The sequence below is a fragment of the Sminthopsis crassicaudata genome, chromosome 2 (assembly GCF_048593235.1).
Source record: "Sminthopsis crassicaudata isolate SCR6 chromosome 2, ASM4859323v1, whole genome shotgun sequence".
Classification (NCBI taxonomy): domain Eukaryota; kingdom Metazoa; phylum Chordata; class Mammalia; order Dasyuromorphia; family Dasyuridae; genus Sminthopsis; species Sminthopsis crassicaudata.
In genome coordinates this window covers 462,108,973-462,131,056 of record NC_133618.1, presented here as the reverse complement: position 1 = coordinate 462,131,056, position 22,084 = coordinate 462,108,973, and the positions used below count along the sequence as shown (strand labels likewise).

Sequence of the window (22,084 nt, the reverse complement as noted above, 5' to 3'; positions counted from 1 at the left end):
TGATTTGTATTGTTAGTTCTATAGATGATGAAGCATTTTTGCTTTATATAGCTGTATGAAACAATACAAAGAATCACTGAACTGGGAATCAATTATTTTAGCTTCCATTCTTAACATTACCACTAAATAATACTCCATTATATTGGGCTAATTACTCTACCTTTCTTGGTCCCAATTTTCCTTATAAAAAGTAGTCTCTTTAAGAATCCTAATTGAGATAACAATATGACAGTTTCAGGTGATCAAAAAATCATTCACACAGAAATGGCATTCAGCCAGAGTATTTTACAATTTACAAAGTTATTCTTCCTTTAGAACAAACAACCTGAGAATACAAAGAAAAAATGAAAAATGATCTCTGCCTTTAAGGAATTTAAATTTTACTGGTAGGAGGCATCATCCACATAGAGAAGTAAATAGAACATAATTTAAGGAAGAAAAAAACTAACAATAATAGGACTTTTTTTTTTAACTATAATTCCCCCTTCCCTACTAATTGATAATATTTTATCTTTTCTAATTACATGTAAAGAGAATATTTAATATTCATTTTTTATAAAATTTTGAGTTCCAAATTTTCTACTTCCAATCTTTAAGACCCTAAGCAATTTAATATAGGAGAATATGTGCAGTCGTGTGAAAGCCATTTCTATATTAGTCATATTGTGAAAGAAGAAACAGCTTATTAAAAAAAATTACAGTTTGCAAAAGGAAAACAACACAAAAAATAAAGTAAAAATAGTATTTATTCTTCAATCTGCATTCAGATTGCATTAGTTCTTTCTCTGATTGCATTTTCCATAATGAGTCTTTTGGAGATTCATCTTGGCTCACTGCATTGCTGAAAAGAGCTAAATCTGTTGTTGATCATCATATAATCTTCTTGTTACTGTGTCAATGTTTTCCTGGTTCTGCTCATTTCACTCAGCGCCAGTTCATGTAAGTTTTTCTAATCAGCTTGGAGCAGACATTCTTAACCTGAATGTGTTCACGTGTTGGTGAAGTAGTTTGTAAAAATATTTTGATAATTATATTTCAGCATAATTGATTTCCTTAGCACATAACTGGAATCAGGATCACCTCGATTCAAATACAGCCTCAAGACACCTGCTAGCTATGTGACCCCAGGGCAAATAACTTAACTTTTGTCTGATTAAATTTTCTCATCTGTAAAATGAGGATTATAACAACACCTATCTCCCAGAGTGTGATTTAAAAAAAAAAAGATATTTGTAAAGTGTTTTGCAATTTAGATCACTGCGTAAATTTTAGCTATTATTACTGATATATTTAGAAACATTCTGAGAAGGGTCTCCATAGACATTACCAGATTGACAAAGTGGTCCATGATGCAAATAAATGTCAAGAATCTCTGGATAAGAGGGTTAAAGAATGCCAAGTTTGAGTAGATTAGTTTTCCTGGAATGTCAAGTTTGTGAAGGAGAATACTATGAGATAAATCTGAAAGATAAACGGAGGCAGAATTAATAAGACTTGTCAGTTGATTGCATATGGGGGAAGGAAAAATAATAAGTGATTATGTTTGTGGAAGTGATTGGTTCTCTCAACAGAAATAGGAAATTTGGTGGTGGAACAGGTTGGGGAACGAAAGATAATGATTTTAGTTCCCACTAGGACTATAGGTATAGATATCTAGTAAGTAATTGGTTATCTGGGGCTCAGATTAAGGAGACAGATTAGAACTCTGTGGATTTAGGAGTCAGCTACAGAGAGATGATAATTGAACCCATGGAAACAGAGGAAATCAAGACAAAAGAGGAATTTTTTTTTTCTTCCTTAAATTATGTTTTGGTTACTTCTCTATATATATGAGAGAAAGTAAGGGGAAAAAATGAGGGCTCAGGACACCCACTAACAGAAATTTGGGTAATGACCTAGCAAAAGAAACTGGGATCAGGAATAGGCAGTATGGTGGAGCTCTTTTGTTGCCCTGGAGAACAACTGAATTATAGATAATAGAGTATAAGCGTGGTAGGCAAATTATTGAATAAAACTACCTGAGTTGAAATTAACTATATACTTTGGGAAAGTTTAACAGCAATTTGTGCTAAAGTTCTGGAAGAAATATTCAATAGAATGACTATAGTTTGGGATTTGGTGGAACAAGTAAAGAATGTATAGTCTGAGTTTGGGAGATTTGGAAAGAAAAATAAATGATTGAGGGGGAAAATATGAAAAGTATAAGAAGATTTGAGTTTTCAAATCATCAGAGAGATATATAAAAATGAACAGAAGGCTTAAGCATACTGAGAGAGTTTAGAGAAATTTGAGTAGAGTGAGAGATGTAGTTGTTTTTTTTTTTAATTTTATAATTATAAAATTTTTTTGACAGTATATATGTATGAGTAATTTTTTTTTTATAACATTATCCCTTATATTCATTTTTCCAAATCTTCCCCTCCCTCCCTCCCTCTACTCCCTCCCCTAGATGACAGGCAATCCCATACATTTTACATGTGTTACAGTATAACCTAGATATAATATATGTGTGTAAATCCAGTTTTCATGTTGCACGTTAAGTATTAGATTCTGAAGGTATAAGTAACCTGGGTAGATAGAAGTAATGCTAACAATGTACATTCACTTCCCAGTGTTCCTTCTCTGGGTGTAGTTGTTTCTGTCCATCATTGATCAACTGGAAGTGAGTTGGAGCTTTTTTTTTTTTTTTTTTTTTTTTTAAATTTTTTATTTAGAATTTTTTTTCACAGTATATATGCATGAGTAATTTTTTTAAAATAATATTATCCCTTATATTCATTTTTCCAAATTATCCCCCCCCATTCCCTCCCCTCGATGACAGACAATCCCATACATTTTACATGTGTTACAATAAAACCTAGATACAATATATGTGTGTAAATACCATTTTCTTGTTGCATATTAAGTATTAGATTGAGTTGGATCTTCTTTATGTTGAAGATGTCCACTTCCATCAGAATACATCTTTATACAGCATTATTGTTGAAGAGTATAGTGATCTTCTGGTTCTGTTCATTTCACTCAGCATCAGTTCATGTAAATCTCTCCAAATCTCTCTGTATTCATTCTGCTGGTCATTTCTTACAGAGCAATAATATTCCATAACCTTCATATTTTACCCAACCATTCTCCAATTGATGGACATCCATTCATCTTCCAGTTTCTAGCCACTACGAAAAGGGCTGCCACAAACATTTTGGCACATACAGGTCCCTTTCCCGTCTTTAAAATCTCTTTGGGATATAAACTCAATAGCAGCAATATTGGCTGGATCGAAGGGTCATGTACAGTTTGATAACTTTTTGGGCATAGTTCCAAATTGCTCTCCAGAATGGCCAGATTCTTTCACAGATCCACCAACAATGTATTAGTGTCCCAGTTTTCCCACATCCCCTCCAACATTCATCATTATTTATTCCTGACATCTTAGCCAATCTGACAGGTGTGTAGTGGTAGAGAGATGTAGTTGTAATGAAAAATTTGCAGCTGGATTTGAAAGCCAATACAGAAAGGATGGTTAGAAGAAATTTGTTGAAAAAAATGTTTCCAAGTAAGATAATTGGAATAGATTACTATCATTTTTTAAATCTTTGACAGTAGATTAGCTGGAAATAGTGAACCCCATAATTTAAATGTTTGGAATAAAAAGCACTTGTGTAAAATATAATGTTAAATAATTGAGATTTTGTATGATACCATTTAGAAAATAGATCCAGGTAATTGAATGTATGTGCTCTTAGATTTTATTGTACTATTTGACATTAAGAGAAATTGGGAAAATATATGGATCAGGAAACTTGTGTGATTTTAAGCCAAGTTAAAGTTAACTCGGCAATTTGATTTGTAATCTGTATAAATTTAATGTCTAACATTAGTCTGACAATTCATTGTATTAGAAAAAAACTCTTTAGATTTTGGGGGGGTTATAAAAACTTGGGTAATTATAAATTGCTAAAAGGTTGGTGTAAATCTATTTAGATTGACTACTTAGCAGGGAATTAATATTTTTAAGACTTCAAAACTCTGTTCCCTGCCATGATTTAATTTTAGTTGAGAACTAGAAATTTCAAAAGGAAAAAATTCAGTCTTCATATTGTATATACCACATTGTCCTAAGAATTTTTGTAGCTTTGGTTTTAGTCACTTACTAGTAAGTTCATATAAGTATCTGGTAGTTGCGTCCACTCACTTTTTGGGATAGTATTTAGGGAGCCCATATTAAACATCTAACACTATAGAAATACTGGTTATGGTGAAAATAGGTTATTATGATTAGTGTTATTAAACAGTATCTTAAGTGTTTTTTAGATTCAAATTGAGAATTATTAATTATAACTCTGAAAATTCAAAGATTTCTGTATGAGTAAGATGAATCAAGTCCTACCAGCATCAAGTCAAACTCTTTTAAGCTTTTAGCATGGACTAAAAACCAGTCCTTCAACTAGAACATTTTAAGCATTCTGATAATAGGTGTGAATTCAGATTGGTAAAACTGTATGTATACTTTTTACTGTTATTAATGTAAAATTAAATACATGTATATATTGTGAAATTTGGTATCATAGCTAGGAAAATATGTTCTCTTGCAATTTGAATACTATCATTACCTTATAAATTTACTGTTAAAAGTATTTCGTTTTATTTGGATTTCAGTATGAGGGGAAAAACCCTTTTTATTATTTTGTCTGATAAGACATTTTGACATGGTTATAAGTTTGTTTCAAATTTGCTGGTGAGATGTTCTAAATTTTATAATGCTTAGATCTAAGAACTACAAAGATAAAAATACCTACCACCCCTGGTTAAATTGAAAGTTCATGGATCAGTTTCATGTGAATTCCACTTAAATTTGTTCAGAATGATTTTCTGTATAAAGAAATTTAGAGTTGCATTCAGTTGAACTGAGGTAGCCTGACTAGAGATGGGTTTTACTTCTTGTTTCAAATCTCTAATACTATTTATGATATTGTGCAGATATAGTTTTAGAAACATCAACTTTTCTAATCTGGATGCTGTCTGTCACATTATGAACTGAACAATTAAAGGGAAAGAAAATTTTTGCAAACTATTACTATTCTGAAGTACTTCAGTACTGCTAGTAAAGAGGAAGCTTCATCTAAAATTATTTGATTATCTTTTATGAAAATTGTAAGTTTATTGGTTACTTATTAAGGATTATTATGATAATGCCAACTGGGATGGTCTATACTAAAATTAGTCTAAACAAACTCCAGTTTTAAAGATTTATTTTCACATTAAGGGTTGAATAAGACAAATTTCTGTCAGTTTAGAGGTTTCCAGCTATATTCATGAATGTGTAATTGGTTATCTTTTCACATTAGGATAAGTTTTATGATGTTTTTGAGAAAGAGAAATACTAGTAAAAAGGAATATTAAGTAAAAATATTTTGTGTTTTTTTTAAAGGTTGATAAATTTTATTTTTTAGCCACTTTATTGCAACAATTTGTTTATTGACAATAATCGTGTTCAACTCTACTGTGATTAGAGGGACTTTGCAAGTTGAGGTAAAGCCTTTTGGGACTTGAATATTCTTTTTTTTTTCCCCTCGCTGAGGCAGTTGAGGTTAAGTGACTTGCCCAGGGTCACATAACTAGGAAGTAAGTGTTAAATGTTTGAGACAAATTTGAACTCAGGTCCTCCTGACTTCATGGCACCACCTAGCTAGCTGCCCCTTGAGTATTCTTTTTGAGCTTCATTTTTTAGTTTTCAAATATTGTTCCACTACTTCAAGAAAAATTTCAGCATCTCGGTGGGAGTAACATTTGAAATCTAAGGCCAGTGGGCTATTTGTCCCTAGTTTAAAAAAAAAAAAAAAAAAAAAAAAAAAGGTGAGGGTGACCTTGGGAAAGCTACACTTGGACTCTTTTAAATTATCTTCCCCTTCAAAAAATCTTCCCACCTAGCTAATTCCGAGCTTCACTGTGTTATATTTACATCCCTATTTTTCTCTGCCCTCTCATTATCTCCTCTCATAGAAAATCTCTCTAACCAGGGTAGAAGTTGTGGTTTTTATGATGCATTTCTTACTGTTTTCAATCTGAGACTATACTCTATACTTGTTTTAGGTGATCTTTAATAACTGAATCCACCAAGTGCTATGATTATTGGAGCTTGCTTTTTAAGACATTATGGGACTATAATTAATATTAATCTGAGTCTGATTCCAGGTATAATCATCAAGAAATGCTATTGAGCCAATGATCCATGATGCCAGTAACCTTATGGGGGTGACATCTTTGAATTGCTGGTGGAGTTCTCATGGGAAAGGCTGGGAGAACGACTCTTGGCATGGGCTGAGGTAGGATTCTCCTGACTCGATTTCCCCAGTATTCATTTCCTCTTGAATGGAATGTTTCCCACCTGGCTAATTTCAAGCCTGGCTATGACATTTTCTCAATACAATTGGCTATCTTTATGACTCTTACCTGGGATTAGGATGAAATTAGGGAAGCTTTTTTTTTCCCTTACTGTAGCTATGTCCCTGTTTTCATTTTAGGCAGATTTCTATAATAATGACAAGTGATCAGTTTAAACATATTATTAAATATTTATTTCACAGATCAAGACTGGAGCACTTCTGAGCTACAATAATAAGATACAGCTATTAGAATTTTAGTGCTTTCTATATCCTAAATAATCAAGTAGATGAGTTTTTGGCTTTGACATTTTCCTACTATTAGTTATATCATCCTATATAAGATAAGTTTCTCTATTGTCTCACAATGGTATGGGGATAATTGCCAGTGATGTAAGGATTTGTAAAACCAGAATATAATTCTGCTGTTTAGTGAAATTAATATCCCATTTTATGTTCTGTGTTAGAGAATTTTAGCATAGTTAGTTATCTTAAAAGAAGAGTGACTTGTGGTCTATCTTGTTACCTTAGATATTTAGTTTTACCTAGGGTTATTCATTTGAATATGGTTAGTTATTGTAAACAACTTATTTGATATGTATTATTCTGTAACTGATTACTTAGTATATTCCTACATTCTATCACAGAACCTTTTATTACAATTGAAGATAATTTACCAAATTTTAAATGAATTCATTCTTGTATTAGCGGTATCTAATAAAAAGGGTTTGGTTATTAGTTCCTTAGCAGAATCTTATCCCCTTATCTTTAGGAAAAGAGGGGAAAGCAACTAAAAGTAAGTAATGAAATAAATAGCTAAAGTGAAAATTTTGTTTTTGTTGACAAGTTTATTTTAAGAATTAATCATAACAAGATTATAATATGTGCCAAATTTTAAAATTGGATTAAAATTTTTTCTAATTTTTCAGTTATTTGAATTCCTTAAATAGATCAATATAACAATTTACTAATCTAAATCACAAGGCAATTGTAAGCAATAATGAAGTTCCTTCTCTTTCTGGGACTTGAATCTGAGGTGAAGAATGAAATAGTTGAACACCAGAAGTTAAATAATTGTGGAATCAATGCCATTTGAAAAGATACTCTTTAGCTTACATTATTTCATTGGCAAATAAATTCATAATCAAAAAGGCTCATTGTATAGATCAGATGCTCATCATTTTTCTTAGATTCTTCCTTCAGCTTGTTACTGGTAGTGTCCAGATACCTTTTTAAAATAAAGATAGACGTAATGAGTATGGAAAGATTTGAATTCTCTGGTCTAGAAATTCCTAATTTGGTCTTATTAGAGTTGTAAGGTTTGAACTAAGATTGTCTACCTCATGTAGTTGTTGACAAAGCAAACTTGTATTGTATTAAGAGATATTTTGTAAGAGATTTTAATGGAAAGGGGGATCTGTACTACTGATCTGAACTGGAGAAGCAAATCCACTAGAGGCTGCTCTGAAGCCCGAACCAATGATCTCTCTTAAAAAAAAAAAAAAGAGAGAGAGAGAGATTTCTAAAGGACCAGATAACTGCAGATGTTTACAAAATTAGACAACTATATGAGATGAGGTAACTGAGCCCTAAGATATGATGGGCTAATAAAATGGACAGTGGGAATGGGCTATTGAAAAAGATTGTGCCATTATCCTCTGTAACACCTGTTTGCCAAAGGGGGTTGCCCCCAGTAGTTCCTGTCAAATATATCAACCAGTCTTTCTCACATTGTTTCTCATTATAAGATTTATAGTTTAAGTGATTTATTAAGCAGACTACCTCTTTCAAGTGAATGGGGGGAATAAGTTACTATACTATTATATTAATAACCAGTTATTAAGCTGGGATCTGGACTTTTCTCCTTTTTTCTTTCCTCATTCCTCATTATTATAACTGTTGTTAAAGTCAGTCTCTAAAGCACATGACTGATTGATGACATTACTCCTAGCTTTCAAAAAGCATGCTTTTCAGTTTTGGACAGGACTCCATCTAAGTAGGAGATGTAACTTCTCTTTACAGTATAAATAGAACCTGGTATGGGTTAGTCCTTTTCCTGGAGAAAAGAACCCTGTCTTTAAACCTTCCGTTAGAGTTTAGGGTAACCCAGCTTATAATGGAAAAATTAATCAGAAAGGTCTGGATGGAGATGGATCCTTCCGACCAAATTGCTAGAAGCTACTAAGTCTCATGGTCAGGCCACATTTTCATCAGGAGGGGCTGAAGACTTCCACCTACCACCTCATTAAATGCCCACTAGTCAGGACTTGTCAAGGACATTCTCTTTTAGAAAGGTATTTAAGGCTCTCAGGGTCTCCATTGAGGGTCTTTTGTTATTGAGAGAAACCAGTGATCATCAATTTATTGATTGCCAGCTAGCCTGATTATTAGTTTATCCAGAAACTATTATCTCTTGAGATTTTTCATTCTTTTCCTGTTCTGGTGGTGGTTCTCTTCTCCCTCTATACTACTTCATTTGGTAGTCCCATCAGCTTCTATGGATTTAATTACCATTTCTATATTGTTGATTCTCAAATCTACATAAATTCCTTGGTTTTCTCCTGAACCCCAGTCTTGCATCACCCAGCTGCCTTTCAGACATCTCAAACTGGAAGTCTCATAGACATCTTAAATGTCAAAATAGAACTCATTATCTTTCCCTCTAAGTCCAACCTCCTTTCTACCTTCCCTGTTAAAATTGAGGGTAATGCCATTCTACCAGTCCCTCAGACTTGTATCCTAAGAGTCATCCTGGATTCTTCACTATCTCTCCCTCCCTCCCCCCAACTCCCTCTATATCCCTATATGTCTCTTTCCCTTATCTGACACTATCACCACTCTAATGCAAACGCTTGTCGCCTCTGAGCTTGAATACTACAATAAGACAATTGAAGGCTCTGCTTGCCTTAAGTTTCTCCCCATTCCAGTCCATTATCTATTCAACCACCACAATGATTTTTCTAAAATGCAAGTGTGATTGTGTTTAACCTCTTCTTTCCCCTCCCCCCCCCCCATAAGCTCCAGTGGCTACTTCCCAGAAGCAAATACAAAATTCTTTATTTGGTATTCAGCACCCTTCTGAATACCCAGCTCCTTCCTACCTTTGCCCTTTTTTGTGTCTTTCTCCCCAACATGTAGTTTTCAGTCCAGTGACACTGGCCTCCTGGTTGTTCCATGAACTAGACACTCTATATCTTCTCTTCAAGCATTTTCTTTTGACTGTCCCCCATGTGGAATACTCTGCCTCCCCTGCTTTGATTACTAAGCTCTCTGATTTCCTTAAGTCCCAGCTAAAACCCTACCTTCCGCAGACATTCTTCAACCCTTCTTTATCTCTATTAATTATTTCTTGTTCATCCTATATATAGTTTGTATATATTTGCTTACATATTGGCTTTCCTGATAGATTGTAAATTCCTTGAGTGGTACTATCTTTTTCCTCTTTTTATAACCTCTACTTTTAGCTCACTTAATAAACACTGAATGAATATTTATTGAATTAAATAGGCAGTAATGAATGGGATAATAGAGAAAAAGAGATTTAATATTGGGTGAAGGGCAGAGAGGATAGTAAAAAGGATAATCAAGATTAGAAGGCATACATAAAATAAAGATGAGATAAGTTGGAAATAGAGATAAAATAATTTGTCCAGTCCCACAGCTGGTTCATTTGCCTCAAATGTCTTTATTCTCAAATGATCATTTTTTACTTTTTGTCTGTTGGATTTGGCTTCGATTCAAGGAAAGTTGTCTATCTTGAACTGGTGTTTTGTATGATTAAGGACTGTATTGTTAAATGAAAAATATTTTAATTTTTATAACTATGCATTATTCTTCTTTTACAAATAATGCTAATCTGTCTTATCTGCAACTATAGAACTTGGTAAATTATTTAATTAGGAATACCAACCTGTTGTTTTGTAAACATTACAGCAGACCTTCAGTACTGTCATCTAAATGGTTGTGCTTTGGGGTATTGTGTGCTTAAGTCCATCTATTTTCCCTCCGAAATGTAATTGTTGAAGAGATGGAGTATATAGTGGAAAGAGTACTGAATTTGGAAAAAGAAAATCAAGTCAATAAAAGCATCTTACTCATTTGAATCATGGAATAATATGCTTAAAGTGAAAAGATACCAAATAGATCATGTCCAGCCTCCTGATTTTATAAAGAAACTGAGATAAAGACAGAGTCTTTCCCAAGGTTACACAGGTGGTAAATGATAGAACCTGGATTCCCTCAGTTTGTCATCCTCCAAATTCTGTATTCTTTTAAATTTTAGTTGTTCTATAGTTTACATTAAGCATGTAGTAAGAGATAAGAACCTTTATCTCCAAAGAACCTAAACTAACTTAACAATGTTCTCTTTGCCATTTCATAGGATTTAGGATTGATAGGCATCTTAGAAATCATTTAGTCCAGACAAATGAATCACCCTCATTTTATACATGATCACAGGTAGGTGGTGCTGTGGATAAAGTGCTGGACTTAGAATCTGGAAGTTCTTGAGTTCAGATGTGACTTCAGACATTTATTAACTATTATCTTGGACAAGTCAGTTGCCTCAGTTTCTTCAGCTGCAGTACAGTAATAACTGTACCTACCTACTTCATAGAGTTATTTAACACAGTGCTCTAAAAATGCTTATTTTCTCCCTCTGCTTTATAAGTGAAGAAACTGAGACTAAGAGACTGTTTGATTTAGCTAAGGTCACATGAGTAGTAAAATAACAGAATAACAATTTACATTCCAATTCCTCTGACTCTCTCCTTAGTTCTCTATCCACTGTACTGTTCAAGTCTGCCTTCTTTCCATTTGGGATGCTGCCATCTCATTTCAGGATGAGTTTTTGAAGTTGCAAGGGGGGGAGAATTCAAAGCTTTTCTGATGACATTGTCCACTCAGCTTAGATTTATAAAGCACTTCTTATATTCTGGGTGAGTTTGAGGTGCAGGAGGAGATATAGAGAGAGGTTGATGAGACATGGTCTCTATCTCCATATAAGGGCATGTAAATATACATTAGAAAGCAATAAGCAAATTTGAGGAGTAAAGTATTATAAAATCAGATGAGGGAAAGATTGTGCTACTATTGGTGATTAACCTTCACTCATATGGTTACTGTTCTAGATTTTGGGTTATAAGGTATGTACAAAGAGTCACTGTCAAAGAGAAGTATTTAAAACTACATTTTAAAGAAACCTAGATTTCAGTCAAGAACAAATCATAGAATTATGGAATATCCGAGCTAGAATGGGCCTCAGATCACTTGGTCCAAAACGCTTTCTAAAATAACAAAATTGAGTCCCAGAGGTGTTACTTGACTAATAATTACAAAGATAAATTTTTTGAGGGGGAGGAGATAGGATGGGACAAGGGGCTACATTGGGTAATTTCCTTGATATAGGGAACTTCCAAGAAGAGACTCCCTTCTGCTACTGCACATTGAAGCCTGATTTTCTTTGAAGAGACGATTACCTGGTGCATTGAAGTGTTAAGTGATTTGCCCAGTCATGCCACCAGTATGTATCAGAAGCAGGTTTTAGTCCAGGTATTTCTGACTTTAATGCTGGTTCTCTATGCATATTGCATTGTTCCTTATTCCTATTATGCTAACCACTCATTTATATAGCTCTTTAAGATTGACCAACCGCCTGGTTCACCATAATCTTGTGATCTAATTAATGCATATTCTCCCCTTTTTGCAGAAAGAAAACAGGTTTTTCTGAGAATTTAAGTGATTTGACTGTGACTACATAATCTTCAAGGGTCTGAAATGGGATTTGAATCCTGATTTCACCATCAACAAGCATTATGTGTAATAGAGAAAAACTAGAAGAGTAGAATGAAGCAAGAATGCCCATTATCACCACAGTTATTCAATATTATACTAGAAATGTTAGCTATAGCAGTAAGAGAAGAAAAAAAAGATTGAAGGAATTAGGATAGGTAATGAGGAAATAAAATTTTCACTCTTTGCCAATGATTTGATGATATACTTAGAGAATCAACTAAAAAACTAGTTGAAATAGTTAACTTGCAGAGTTGCGAGATATAAATCCGTATAAATCATCAGCATTTCTATACATTACCAAGAAAGTCTATTAGAAAGAGATAGAGAAATTCTATTTAAAATATCTGTAGATAGCATGAAGTACTTGGAGTCTACCTGACAAAACAAAGCCAGGAATTTTATTAAGACAATTACAAAACACTTTTTATAAAAAGCCAGATTTAAATAGGTGGAAAAATATCAGTTGCTCATGAGTAGGCTGAGCCACTATAATAAAAATGACAATTCTATCTAAATTTATTTATTTAGTGCCATAACAGTCAAACTACCAAAAAAATTCTTTATTATAGAGTTAGAAAAAAAATCATAAAATTCATCTGGAAGACCAAAAAGTCAAAAATATCAAGGGAATCAATTAAAAAGGTGTGAAGGAAGGTGGCCCAGCTGTACCATGTTCATGTTTCAAACTAAATGAAACATAGGAATCATACTGGTTAAGAAATATAGTGGATCAGTAGAATAGATTGATCATAGTGATCTAGTATTTGTTTGATAAGCCCAAAGACCCCAGCTTTTGTAACAAGAACTCATTTGACAACTGGAAAAGAGTTTGGCAGAAACTAGATGTAAACCAGCATCATACACTGTATACCAAAATGATTTAGATGGAAAGGATGATACCATAAGTGAATTAGGAGAGCAAAGAATCTTGTCAGATCTATGAAGAAAAGAATTCATAACCAAATAAGAAATAAATTGGATAGTTTTGATTACATTAAATTAAATAGATTTTGTGTAAACAAAACCAGTGCATTCAGGATAAGAAGGAAAACAAAAATGGGGAGAGGTGAATTTTATAGCAAATTTCTTTGATAAAGGTTTTATATTTTATCAGCATAGAGGGAACTGAAAAATTTATAAGAATACAAGTCATTCCCCAATTGATAAATGGTCAAAGGGTAAAAGCAGTACTTTTTTTTTTTTTTTTTTAGAAAAAAAATCATATTAAAAAATATGAAAAAATATTCTTAAATCACTATTGATTAGAGAAATGCAAATTAAAACAACTGAGTTCCCACTTCACACTTATTATATTGATTAATACAACAGAAAAGGAAAATGAGAAATGTTGGAGAACAATTTGGAACAACACCCAAAGGGTAATGTAATCAAACTAATCATACCCTTTGATCTAACAACTCCATTACTATGAATTCCAAAGATTTCTTTTTGGTTTTTATTTTTAAATTTTAAAAAAAAATTGTACAAAAATATTTATATCACACCTTTTTGAGGTGGCAAAGACTTGGAAATTGAAGGAATAACCATCAGTTGAGGAATGGCTAAACAAGTTGTAGTATATGATAGTAATGGAATATTGTACTATAAGAAATGACAAACAGGCTGATTTCTGAAAAGCCAGAAGAGACTTTAACTGATATGGAATGAAGTGAGTAGAACCAGGAGGACATTGTACATAGTAACAGCAATATTGTATGATGATTGATTAACTGTGGCTTACTTAGCTGTTCTCAGCAATGCAATGATCAGGATAGTCTTAAAGGACTTAGGATGAAAAATGGTGTCCACATCTGGGAAAAGAACTGATGGAATCTGAATATAGATCAAACTATGCTATCTTTTCTTTTTTCTTTTTTTTTTTTTTTTTTTTTAGTCTGTTTCTTCTTTCATAACATGACTAATATGGAAATACATTTTACTTAGTTTTTTTAAAATCTTGATATCAAACCCCAATTCCACATTTATTGGCTTTCTGGTTAGGGAAATGCCATTTACTTTACCTCTGGACACCTCAGCTTCCTCACCTTTTAAAAAAAAGGGTAATAATATTCATAAGAGTTATAAGTAATTTTAGTACTGCAAGAAAAATCTTGGGTTATATAGTTCCCAGCTTCTTAAAACTCTGATTCACGAGCCTATGGTAAATGTTTGGTTTATATACCTATTTTCTGTACCCGCATGTTTGGGGTCGCATTAAAATTTTGAAGGAAAAAAGGAGTTATAAATAGAAAAAAGTTTAAGAAGCTCTGGTTCTAGCTCAACTGATTAATTTATAGTGACACTATGTAGGGCCAGAGAGATTAAGTGATTTTGGCTGAGGTCAAAGATAAAATAGTGGCAGAAGCAGCATTTGAACCCAAGACCTCTGACTCCACATCTACAATAACATGGTACCATGACATTTATAATACTCCCTCATTAAAAATTTATGAGAGTCATGGTACAATGGAAAGAACAGTGTTTCTAAAAGAGGACTTGGGTTTAAATCCTGCCTTTGACACTATATGTGGGACAGAGGGAAGTCACTTACCCTCTAGCCTCAGTTTCTTCACCTATAAAATGAGGGGTTGGACTATGCCATCTGAAGTTCCATATTGCTCTGAATCCCATGATTCTATTAATTCAAGTACTATGTGAATTATTATTACTTGTTGCTATTATCATTTCATAACTCTAGGTATACTTTTGTTGTGTATGCTCTGACTATTCCTAACATTCCCTTTTCTTTTTTTTTGGAAGGGTCAGATGACTTGTCTGCAAAACTCTGGGATGTGAGCACAGGACAATGTATATATGGCATACAGACCCACACTTGTGCTGCTGTGAAGTTTGATGAACAGAAACTTGTAACAGGATCCTTTGATAACACAGTAGCCTGTTGGGAATGGAGTTCAGGAGCCCGAACCCAGCACTTCCGAGGACACACAGGTGCAGGTATGGTTTTTTGAATCTATGTCTTTTGTCTGGGTGTCAAGAAGATAATTTCCTTTTTATATATGCCATTCTTCTTCCATGGTAGTTACAGGACTTTTCCCTGCCCATAGTATGGAGGTGGGGAGGAAAGGCTGATCTAAATTAATATGTTGATTTTCTTTAAACTTTGGGAAATGAGATTTTTAAATGAGGGATTGAAGTTCTCTGCTGAACTACATAGAATTCAAGCCAAAATGAGCCATTCTATTTCAACCCCTATCATTTTACAGATGAGGAAACAATACCAAGGGAGGTTTAGTGACTTGTCCAACATCACCAGTTAAATTATTCCACCATTCTCGGTTGTCCTTTTGTAGTGCCTTGTATTGCCCTATATAGCTAACTTAACTTCTTATACACATTGGAAATATATTTTACTGTGGTTCATCTACAGACCATTTGCTCATTGCTTAAAAATCTTAGTGGATAGAATCCCTTTTCATAGATTTTCAAGTAGTAATTTTAAAAATCCTTCACATTCGTATAGCTCTTTAAAATTACAAATGGTTTTTTCTATAAATTATCTCATTTTATTCAGTAAAAATTAAGTATCATCTGAATATAGAAGACTGTGTCAGACACTGGGGGAGATATCAAATTTACATAAGGCCTTGATTCTGCCTTCATGGAATTTAAAGCGGGACTAAGGCATAGATCTATATCTAATAGACAGTATACATGATAAATGTATCAAAGAATTGTGGGACAGAGTGCAGTGTAATATCTATGGGAGAATATCATTACTGATCTGTAGGAAAGGAAGACTTCTTGGAGGAAGTTGCATTTTACTTGAGCTAGGAAAAGAGTAGAATTTCAGAAGTCAGAGGGAAGAAAGACATTTCAGAGATGATTGTGGTCAAAAGCACTGAGAGAAAAGGATAGGAAATATTCAGGATATCAAGTGTTCAACTGGACTAAACCATAGAAAATGAGGGAAGAAAAATAGAAGATAAAGTTGGAAAAGTTGTATCAGATTGAAGGATCTTTGGGTGTTGGTCAAAGGAATTTGAAGATTTTTGAGTTAGAAATGTATGTAATCCGAATTATGCATAAGAAATAATATTCTGGCAAAAATTTTAAAGATGGATCCTCACAACTATATTGTGCAATTGGCAGATCAGATATTATTCCCATTTCACAGTTCAGGAGAGATGATTTTTATCTTAGGGCATGAGTCAAGTAGTATCAAAACCAGAGCTAGAGGCCAGCCTTTCTAATCCATTATATATTTACCATAAATTTTCCCTCCTCCAAATCTTTATCTCCAAATTAGAGAAATCTAGCACTTCTAAAATGTATCACTTTTTTGGTAGAGTTTTCTTTGTACGTTATTTTATGTTTAGCAGTTTGACATGGTTTCTAAATTCTTCTTTATAGCTCAAGGTCTTTGAATCTCTTATTAAGCATGTCAAATAACCTCCTAGAGATGGGAAGTAAGAATCAAATCTACTTGGTTCCCTACATTCTTTAAAAAAACAAAACAAAAAAAAAAAAAGCTATTGTTAGACTGTAATTTGAAATTCAAGGCTCTGTTTCTTGGCATCTTTGGGATTTTGTCCAAAGACTTGAATTGATCTGGTAGATTATTCTTCTCTCCATCTAATCTTTGACTATTAACATTTTACCCCCTCAAGATGAAAGTTCAAATATAATTTCTTCTATGAATTTTTCCTTTATTTCTCCAGCTGATATTGATTTTTCCTTACCTGATTTCTTCACATTTTATATTTATTATATTCTAATAATTGCAGCTTTGGATTTTTTTAGCCTTTTAAAATTTACAAAGTATTTTTCCATATAACTCTGTAAAATAGTAAGTTTTATTCTCTTTTTACATGTAGGACGTATAGGCTTAGAGAGAGGAAGTAGTTTACTCACACAGGTAATGTCAGTATATGGACTTGAATCCATACGTTCTGACTTCAAGACCATTACTCTTTCTGCTATGACACATTGACCTAAGTATGGCTTTTATGGACACATTTTATTTTTTCTTCTAGATTTTTAGTAAAAATCAAGGAAAACAGAGGCAGCTATCTTACTTATCTTTATATCTCCCTTAATGACTCTCACAATGACCTACATTTATAGGCTGTTTATAATATTTGTTGAATGAATTAAGCTTGTTTCATTTTTGAGGTATAGCTAGATCCTGATTAGTAAAAATAATGAATTCCCTGAAGTGGTTATATATATTCAAATTCTCACTATTTGAAATTATAATCAGAAATAAGGTAATTGGTTTCAGGCCAATGAAAACATGCAGTATGAATTTGAATAATGTGATCTTCATATTTTCTCCATTTTCCCCTACTCATTTTTTTTTCACAACCATATACAATTAAAATTGATAGTTTTTTATTTCTTTCTTTTTTTCCCCACTAAATCTTTATTCAGGTGACAAGTACTCTTCTGTATGTGTCTAAATGCAGTTTTCTCTGCATATGCCAGATAATCTAGTGCTTGTACATAGTATTTTTTTCTTTTTTTCCTTTCTTTCTCTATTTCTCTCTTTTTTCTCTCTTTTGTTCTCCTTTTGCTTGTAGGTAGTGCTAAGGAGAAGATACTGGTGTTTCTGCTATTTGTATTCCCATATCATTTTTAGTCATTCATGACTAAAAAGAGATGTGTTAATTGATGTTTGTTAACCTGGCCTTATTGTTAACAAGCCTCAAATCTAAAAGAGGTTTGAATAGCTGGATTTTCTTCATAATTTCTAGTTGAGTAGAGCATTATAGTAACAAGAGTAGTAGCACTATATAAAACTAAGCTATGAGGAGCTTTTGGAAATTTTCATAATTTTGCAGTTCTAGAAGAATACACATTATTTATGAGTCATGAAGGTGCCCTTTTCTTATCAAGAAAAAGATATGGCTGTGACAATGCAAGGGTGCTTTATCTTTGTATATGTGGGGGTTTCTATTTTTTGTTTTTAGTGTTCAGCGTGGACTACAATGATGAGCTTGATCTCTTGGTGAGTGGTTCTGCGGACTTCACTGTGAAAGTATGGGCCTTATCAACGGGGACATGCCTAAACACACTCACGGGACATACAGAGTGGGTAACCAAGGTAGGAGAGTTGTTGAGTCAAATCTCAAATTACTAGTTATCTATTCAAACATTGTGGTATTTTATCTTTGTCTTGCAGCTTTTAAGATTTGTGAGAGGTGGTATGGGGCAGGGCAGCTAAACAAGAACTGACTGGATACTGGGTTTAAGTCTGCTGTGACTAAATGTGTCTTTTCACTTCCTAGGGCTTTAGTTTCCTCATCTGCAAAATGCAAAGGTTGAATTTGATGCTTTTAAAGATCATTAAAGCCAGAAACAAAAATCTGTCCATCGCTTGTAAATTGACAAAATCTATCCAGGCATTTGGTTAATCCTTTGTCTTTCTTTATTCCTCTGTTTCCTCGGAAGCAGGTGATCAGTGATTGTTTTGTTTTTGCTTTCATATTCACTTAACAGATTTTCATAGAATAGTTAAATAATTACAATTTCTGGCCTTAATTTGTGGATGGCTTGGCAGAGATGTTAGGATTTGACAGTTACATATAACCTTGTATCTAGTGGACACTGGGATTTAGTAACATCACATCCCTTTTCTAGGTACCAGTAATATAGATGATTATGATAGGGCCTGTCCCATGGTAACATTTTCCTTAGTGGATAAGGTTGACTTTATACCTCAGGCATACTTTTTAAGTACTGAAAGTATCTCTGAAACTCATATTAAATTTCACAGTGAGGGGTCCATATTATTAGATCTAGCTTTTGTTTTCTCATCAGTAAACGAGGGAGTTTGGCCTAGATTTTCTCTGAGGCACCTTTCTGCTCCAAATCTTTTGGTTTTATGATGTTGACTGAAGCCATTGGAGAAGAACAATACTGGAAGTGTCATCATCCTGCTAAATAAATACCTAGAATCATCTAGTTGTGAATGGAAAAAATTGTAATTAGTTGGCACATAGCACACAGTTTAGATTATATTAATTTGGTGTAATATACCACATGACTTCAGACCTTACCTTTTTATAAAAATTTCATATTTGCAGGTGGTTTTACAGAAATGCAAGGTCAAGTCTCTATTGCACAGCCCTGGAGATCACATTCTCCTTAGTGCAGACAAGTATGAAATCAAGGTGAGTGTGACTTTTGCTTTCTACCTTTTAGTTTTCCCTGTTAGATGAAATTGGGCAAATTTAACAAGATTAAAATTGTCATAGTAGGTACCACCTGAAACACAACTTTTAGATAACTGATTTGAACCCTCATCGAGTTCTGCGTGATTAGAGAACCAGCTTTAGCTTCCAAGTTCCCAGATCTAAATACATGTACCTTAGACGACAAGCATGATTCACTTACATTTCATTGCTTTTACCCTATCACCTTCCCCAGTTGTCCTTGCTGTTATTAAAATGCCTCACTAGCTTCACTAATTTCTTATTTTTAATGATTGGAAAGAAACAAGGAGCTTAAACTGTCTCTTATGGTTATAGAGCCATTATTTTAAAGCTGTTAATGAAGTGCAGCTTTCTACTTTCTCATTTTGTGGGGGCCTAACACTTCTCATAGCTTCCACTTGCAAACATCACACACAAAGTAATAGAGCAGGAGCTGAGAAATGCAAAAACTTGACAGTACAGGCTAAATATTAGTGGCAATTAAGGCAAAGTATTGCTCTAATATTCAGAAGTTTCCTTAATAAATAATGACTAGTAATAAGACTTAGTGTCCTCTCGGACTGAGATTATAAAGTATTCTGTTTATAAATTGAAAATGAATCTTAGACCAAGATATTCCATAAAGACTATTGTTAGAAAAAAAAATTTTTGAATGTGTTTTTCCTACTTCAGTCCAGACTTGGCACTTTGACAAATTGCACTGAATTTTTCCTTCCCTAGCTTATTTCTGCTTCCTGCCAACATCCATCTTCCTCATTTTAGTGGGCTAAACTAACCTGAATGTAATAAACAGACTAACACTAGCTTGCTTTGAAAACAAGATTGTTTTTACCTCCCACACTGTTCCCCCCTTTTCCTCCCCCCATCAAGTTGATAATAGCTAGCATTCTTATGATTGTTTCTTCCTCCCTCTCCCTAATTTGTAGATTTGGCCAATTGGAAGAGAAATCAACTGCAAATGCTTAAAAACATTGTCTGTGTCTGAGGATCGAAGTATCTGTTTGCAGCCCAGACTCCATTTTGATGGCAAATACATTGTATGTAGTTCAGCCCTAGGACTTTATCAGTGGGACTTTGCCAGCTATGATATTCTCAGGTAGTATTTTCTGTTTGAATCAAGTTAATTTAAATCATTATAAGTTTGTTTAACTGAAAACTAGAAGGGGGGGTATAAATGCTTATATGTGCTGTTCATTTATATGCTTTTTATGAATCCAGCAAGAAACTTTTTCTTCATTGTAGTGGAAAGAACCCTGAACTGTAAGTGAAATTGGTACGGAATTCTAGTTGATTAACCTAAATGGTCACTTCTCTGTGCACCACATTCCTCACCAGTTTCCTTATCTCTAAAATGAATAAGTTGTGCTAAATGACTTCTAAGATTCCTTTTGGCTCTAAACCTATGATTCATAAAATAAGAGAATCTCAAGGGTTCCTTCTAGTTGTGATGATAATAACTTAAGCAAAATTATGCTCTTGTTTATCACTCTTAACTGTCCTCCCTACAGGGTTATCAAGACTCCAGAGTTAGCAAATTTGGCATTACTTGGCTTTGGAGACATCTTTGCCCTGTTGTTTGACAACCGATATTTATACATCATGGACTTAAGGACAGAGAACCTGATCAGCCGTTGGCCCCTGCCTGAGTACAGGAAGTCAAAGAGGGGCTCAAGTTTCTTGGCAGGTGAAATGTCATGGCTGAATGGACTAGATGGGCAGAATGATATGGGTTTGGTTTTTGCCACCAGTATGCCTGACCACAGTATTCACTTGGTGTTATGGAAGGAACATGGCTGAAGATATGGACAACAGCTAAAATAAATGACTTTGGGTGCTGAGGCTGCTTGTCCTGATGCAGCCTCTGTGGGAGCCGATTTTGCATGAACCAAAGTTCACACCTAATGGTATCGTCATGCAGTGCACAATCATTTATTTTCTTGGGTGGGGAGTGATGGGGGATGGGGGGAAAGGGATTATTTTATTGACATAATGCAACGCAGCATGCTAACAGTCTACACCATTGAAATTCATTTGTACTTAGTTATGCTTGTCATTATAAAAGAACAAATTTTGGGCCTATCTTTCTTGACTGGAGTATTGGTTTTAAAGTGAAGCAAGTTAAATGGTTTACAGATGTGCTAATAACTGATGAAATCCCAGTGAGTGATTAAAGATTTTTTGCCCTGGTCTTTTTTTTTTTTTTTTCCCTTGCTTTAAGGTAGAAGGCAGATATATTTTGGAACTCATAAACCATTAAAGCTAGAAGGAACCTTCCTGATATTCTAATATAGACCCAGAGAAGAGAAAAAATGTGCTCCATACTATTCCAAAAGTTTCACTCATGGAGCTTGCATTTTATCGGAGCCATAGTTACAAAGACCACTAATTCCTGTGATTTCCATGAAGTCTGTAGATGTTATCTGTTTCTATGATAATTTGTCATTCTTTGTTAAAATTAATTCACGAGACATAGATCAGCCATAGAAACATTTTAACATATAGGAAGCATTTAGGAAATGTTGAGAGAAAAGAAAAATGACCAATTTTTTTTTATTGGTGCCAGCTTTTAAAATCTATCCTCTCATTCATCCCATTATTTTAACAAACATAGCTCATTATGTGCATTACATTATTCTAAGTGTTGGGAAGGATAAATAAGGATGGTTCTCATCATCATAGAACCCAATAGTGGGAGGTCAGATATGCACACAATAAAGATAATTTAGAATGTGGTAAGTA

At 33.7% G+C, this 22,084-nt stretch overlaps 1 protein-coding gene across 2 annotated transcripts in view; it reads left to right on the top strand.

Moving 5' to 3' along the window:
* The window catches only part of FBXW2 (F-box and WD repeat domain containing 2), a 35,092-nt gene extending 13,560 nt beyond the window's left edge, over window positions 1-21,532 (top strand). For both annotated transcript variants that reach the window (XM_074292921.1, XM_074292922.1), the window contains exons 4-8: window positions 14,931-15,125; window positions 18,101-18,234; window positions 19,217-19,303; window positions 20,272-20,441; window positions 20,854-21,532. In XM_074292921.1, the coding sequence (XP_074149022.1) occupies window positions 14,931-15,125; window positions 18,101-18,234; window positions 19,217-19,303; window positions 20,272-20,441; window positions 20,854-21,142 (875 nt within the window). In that variant the 3' untranslated portion in view covers window positions 21,143-21,532. The remainder of the gene's footprint in view (window positions 1-14,930; window positions 15,126-18,100; window positions 18,235-19,216; window positions 19,304-20,271; window positions 20,442-20,853) is intronic.
* Window positions 21,533-22,084: the final 552 nt, after the last annotated feature.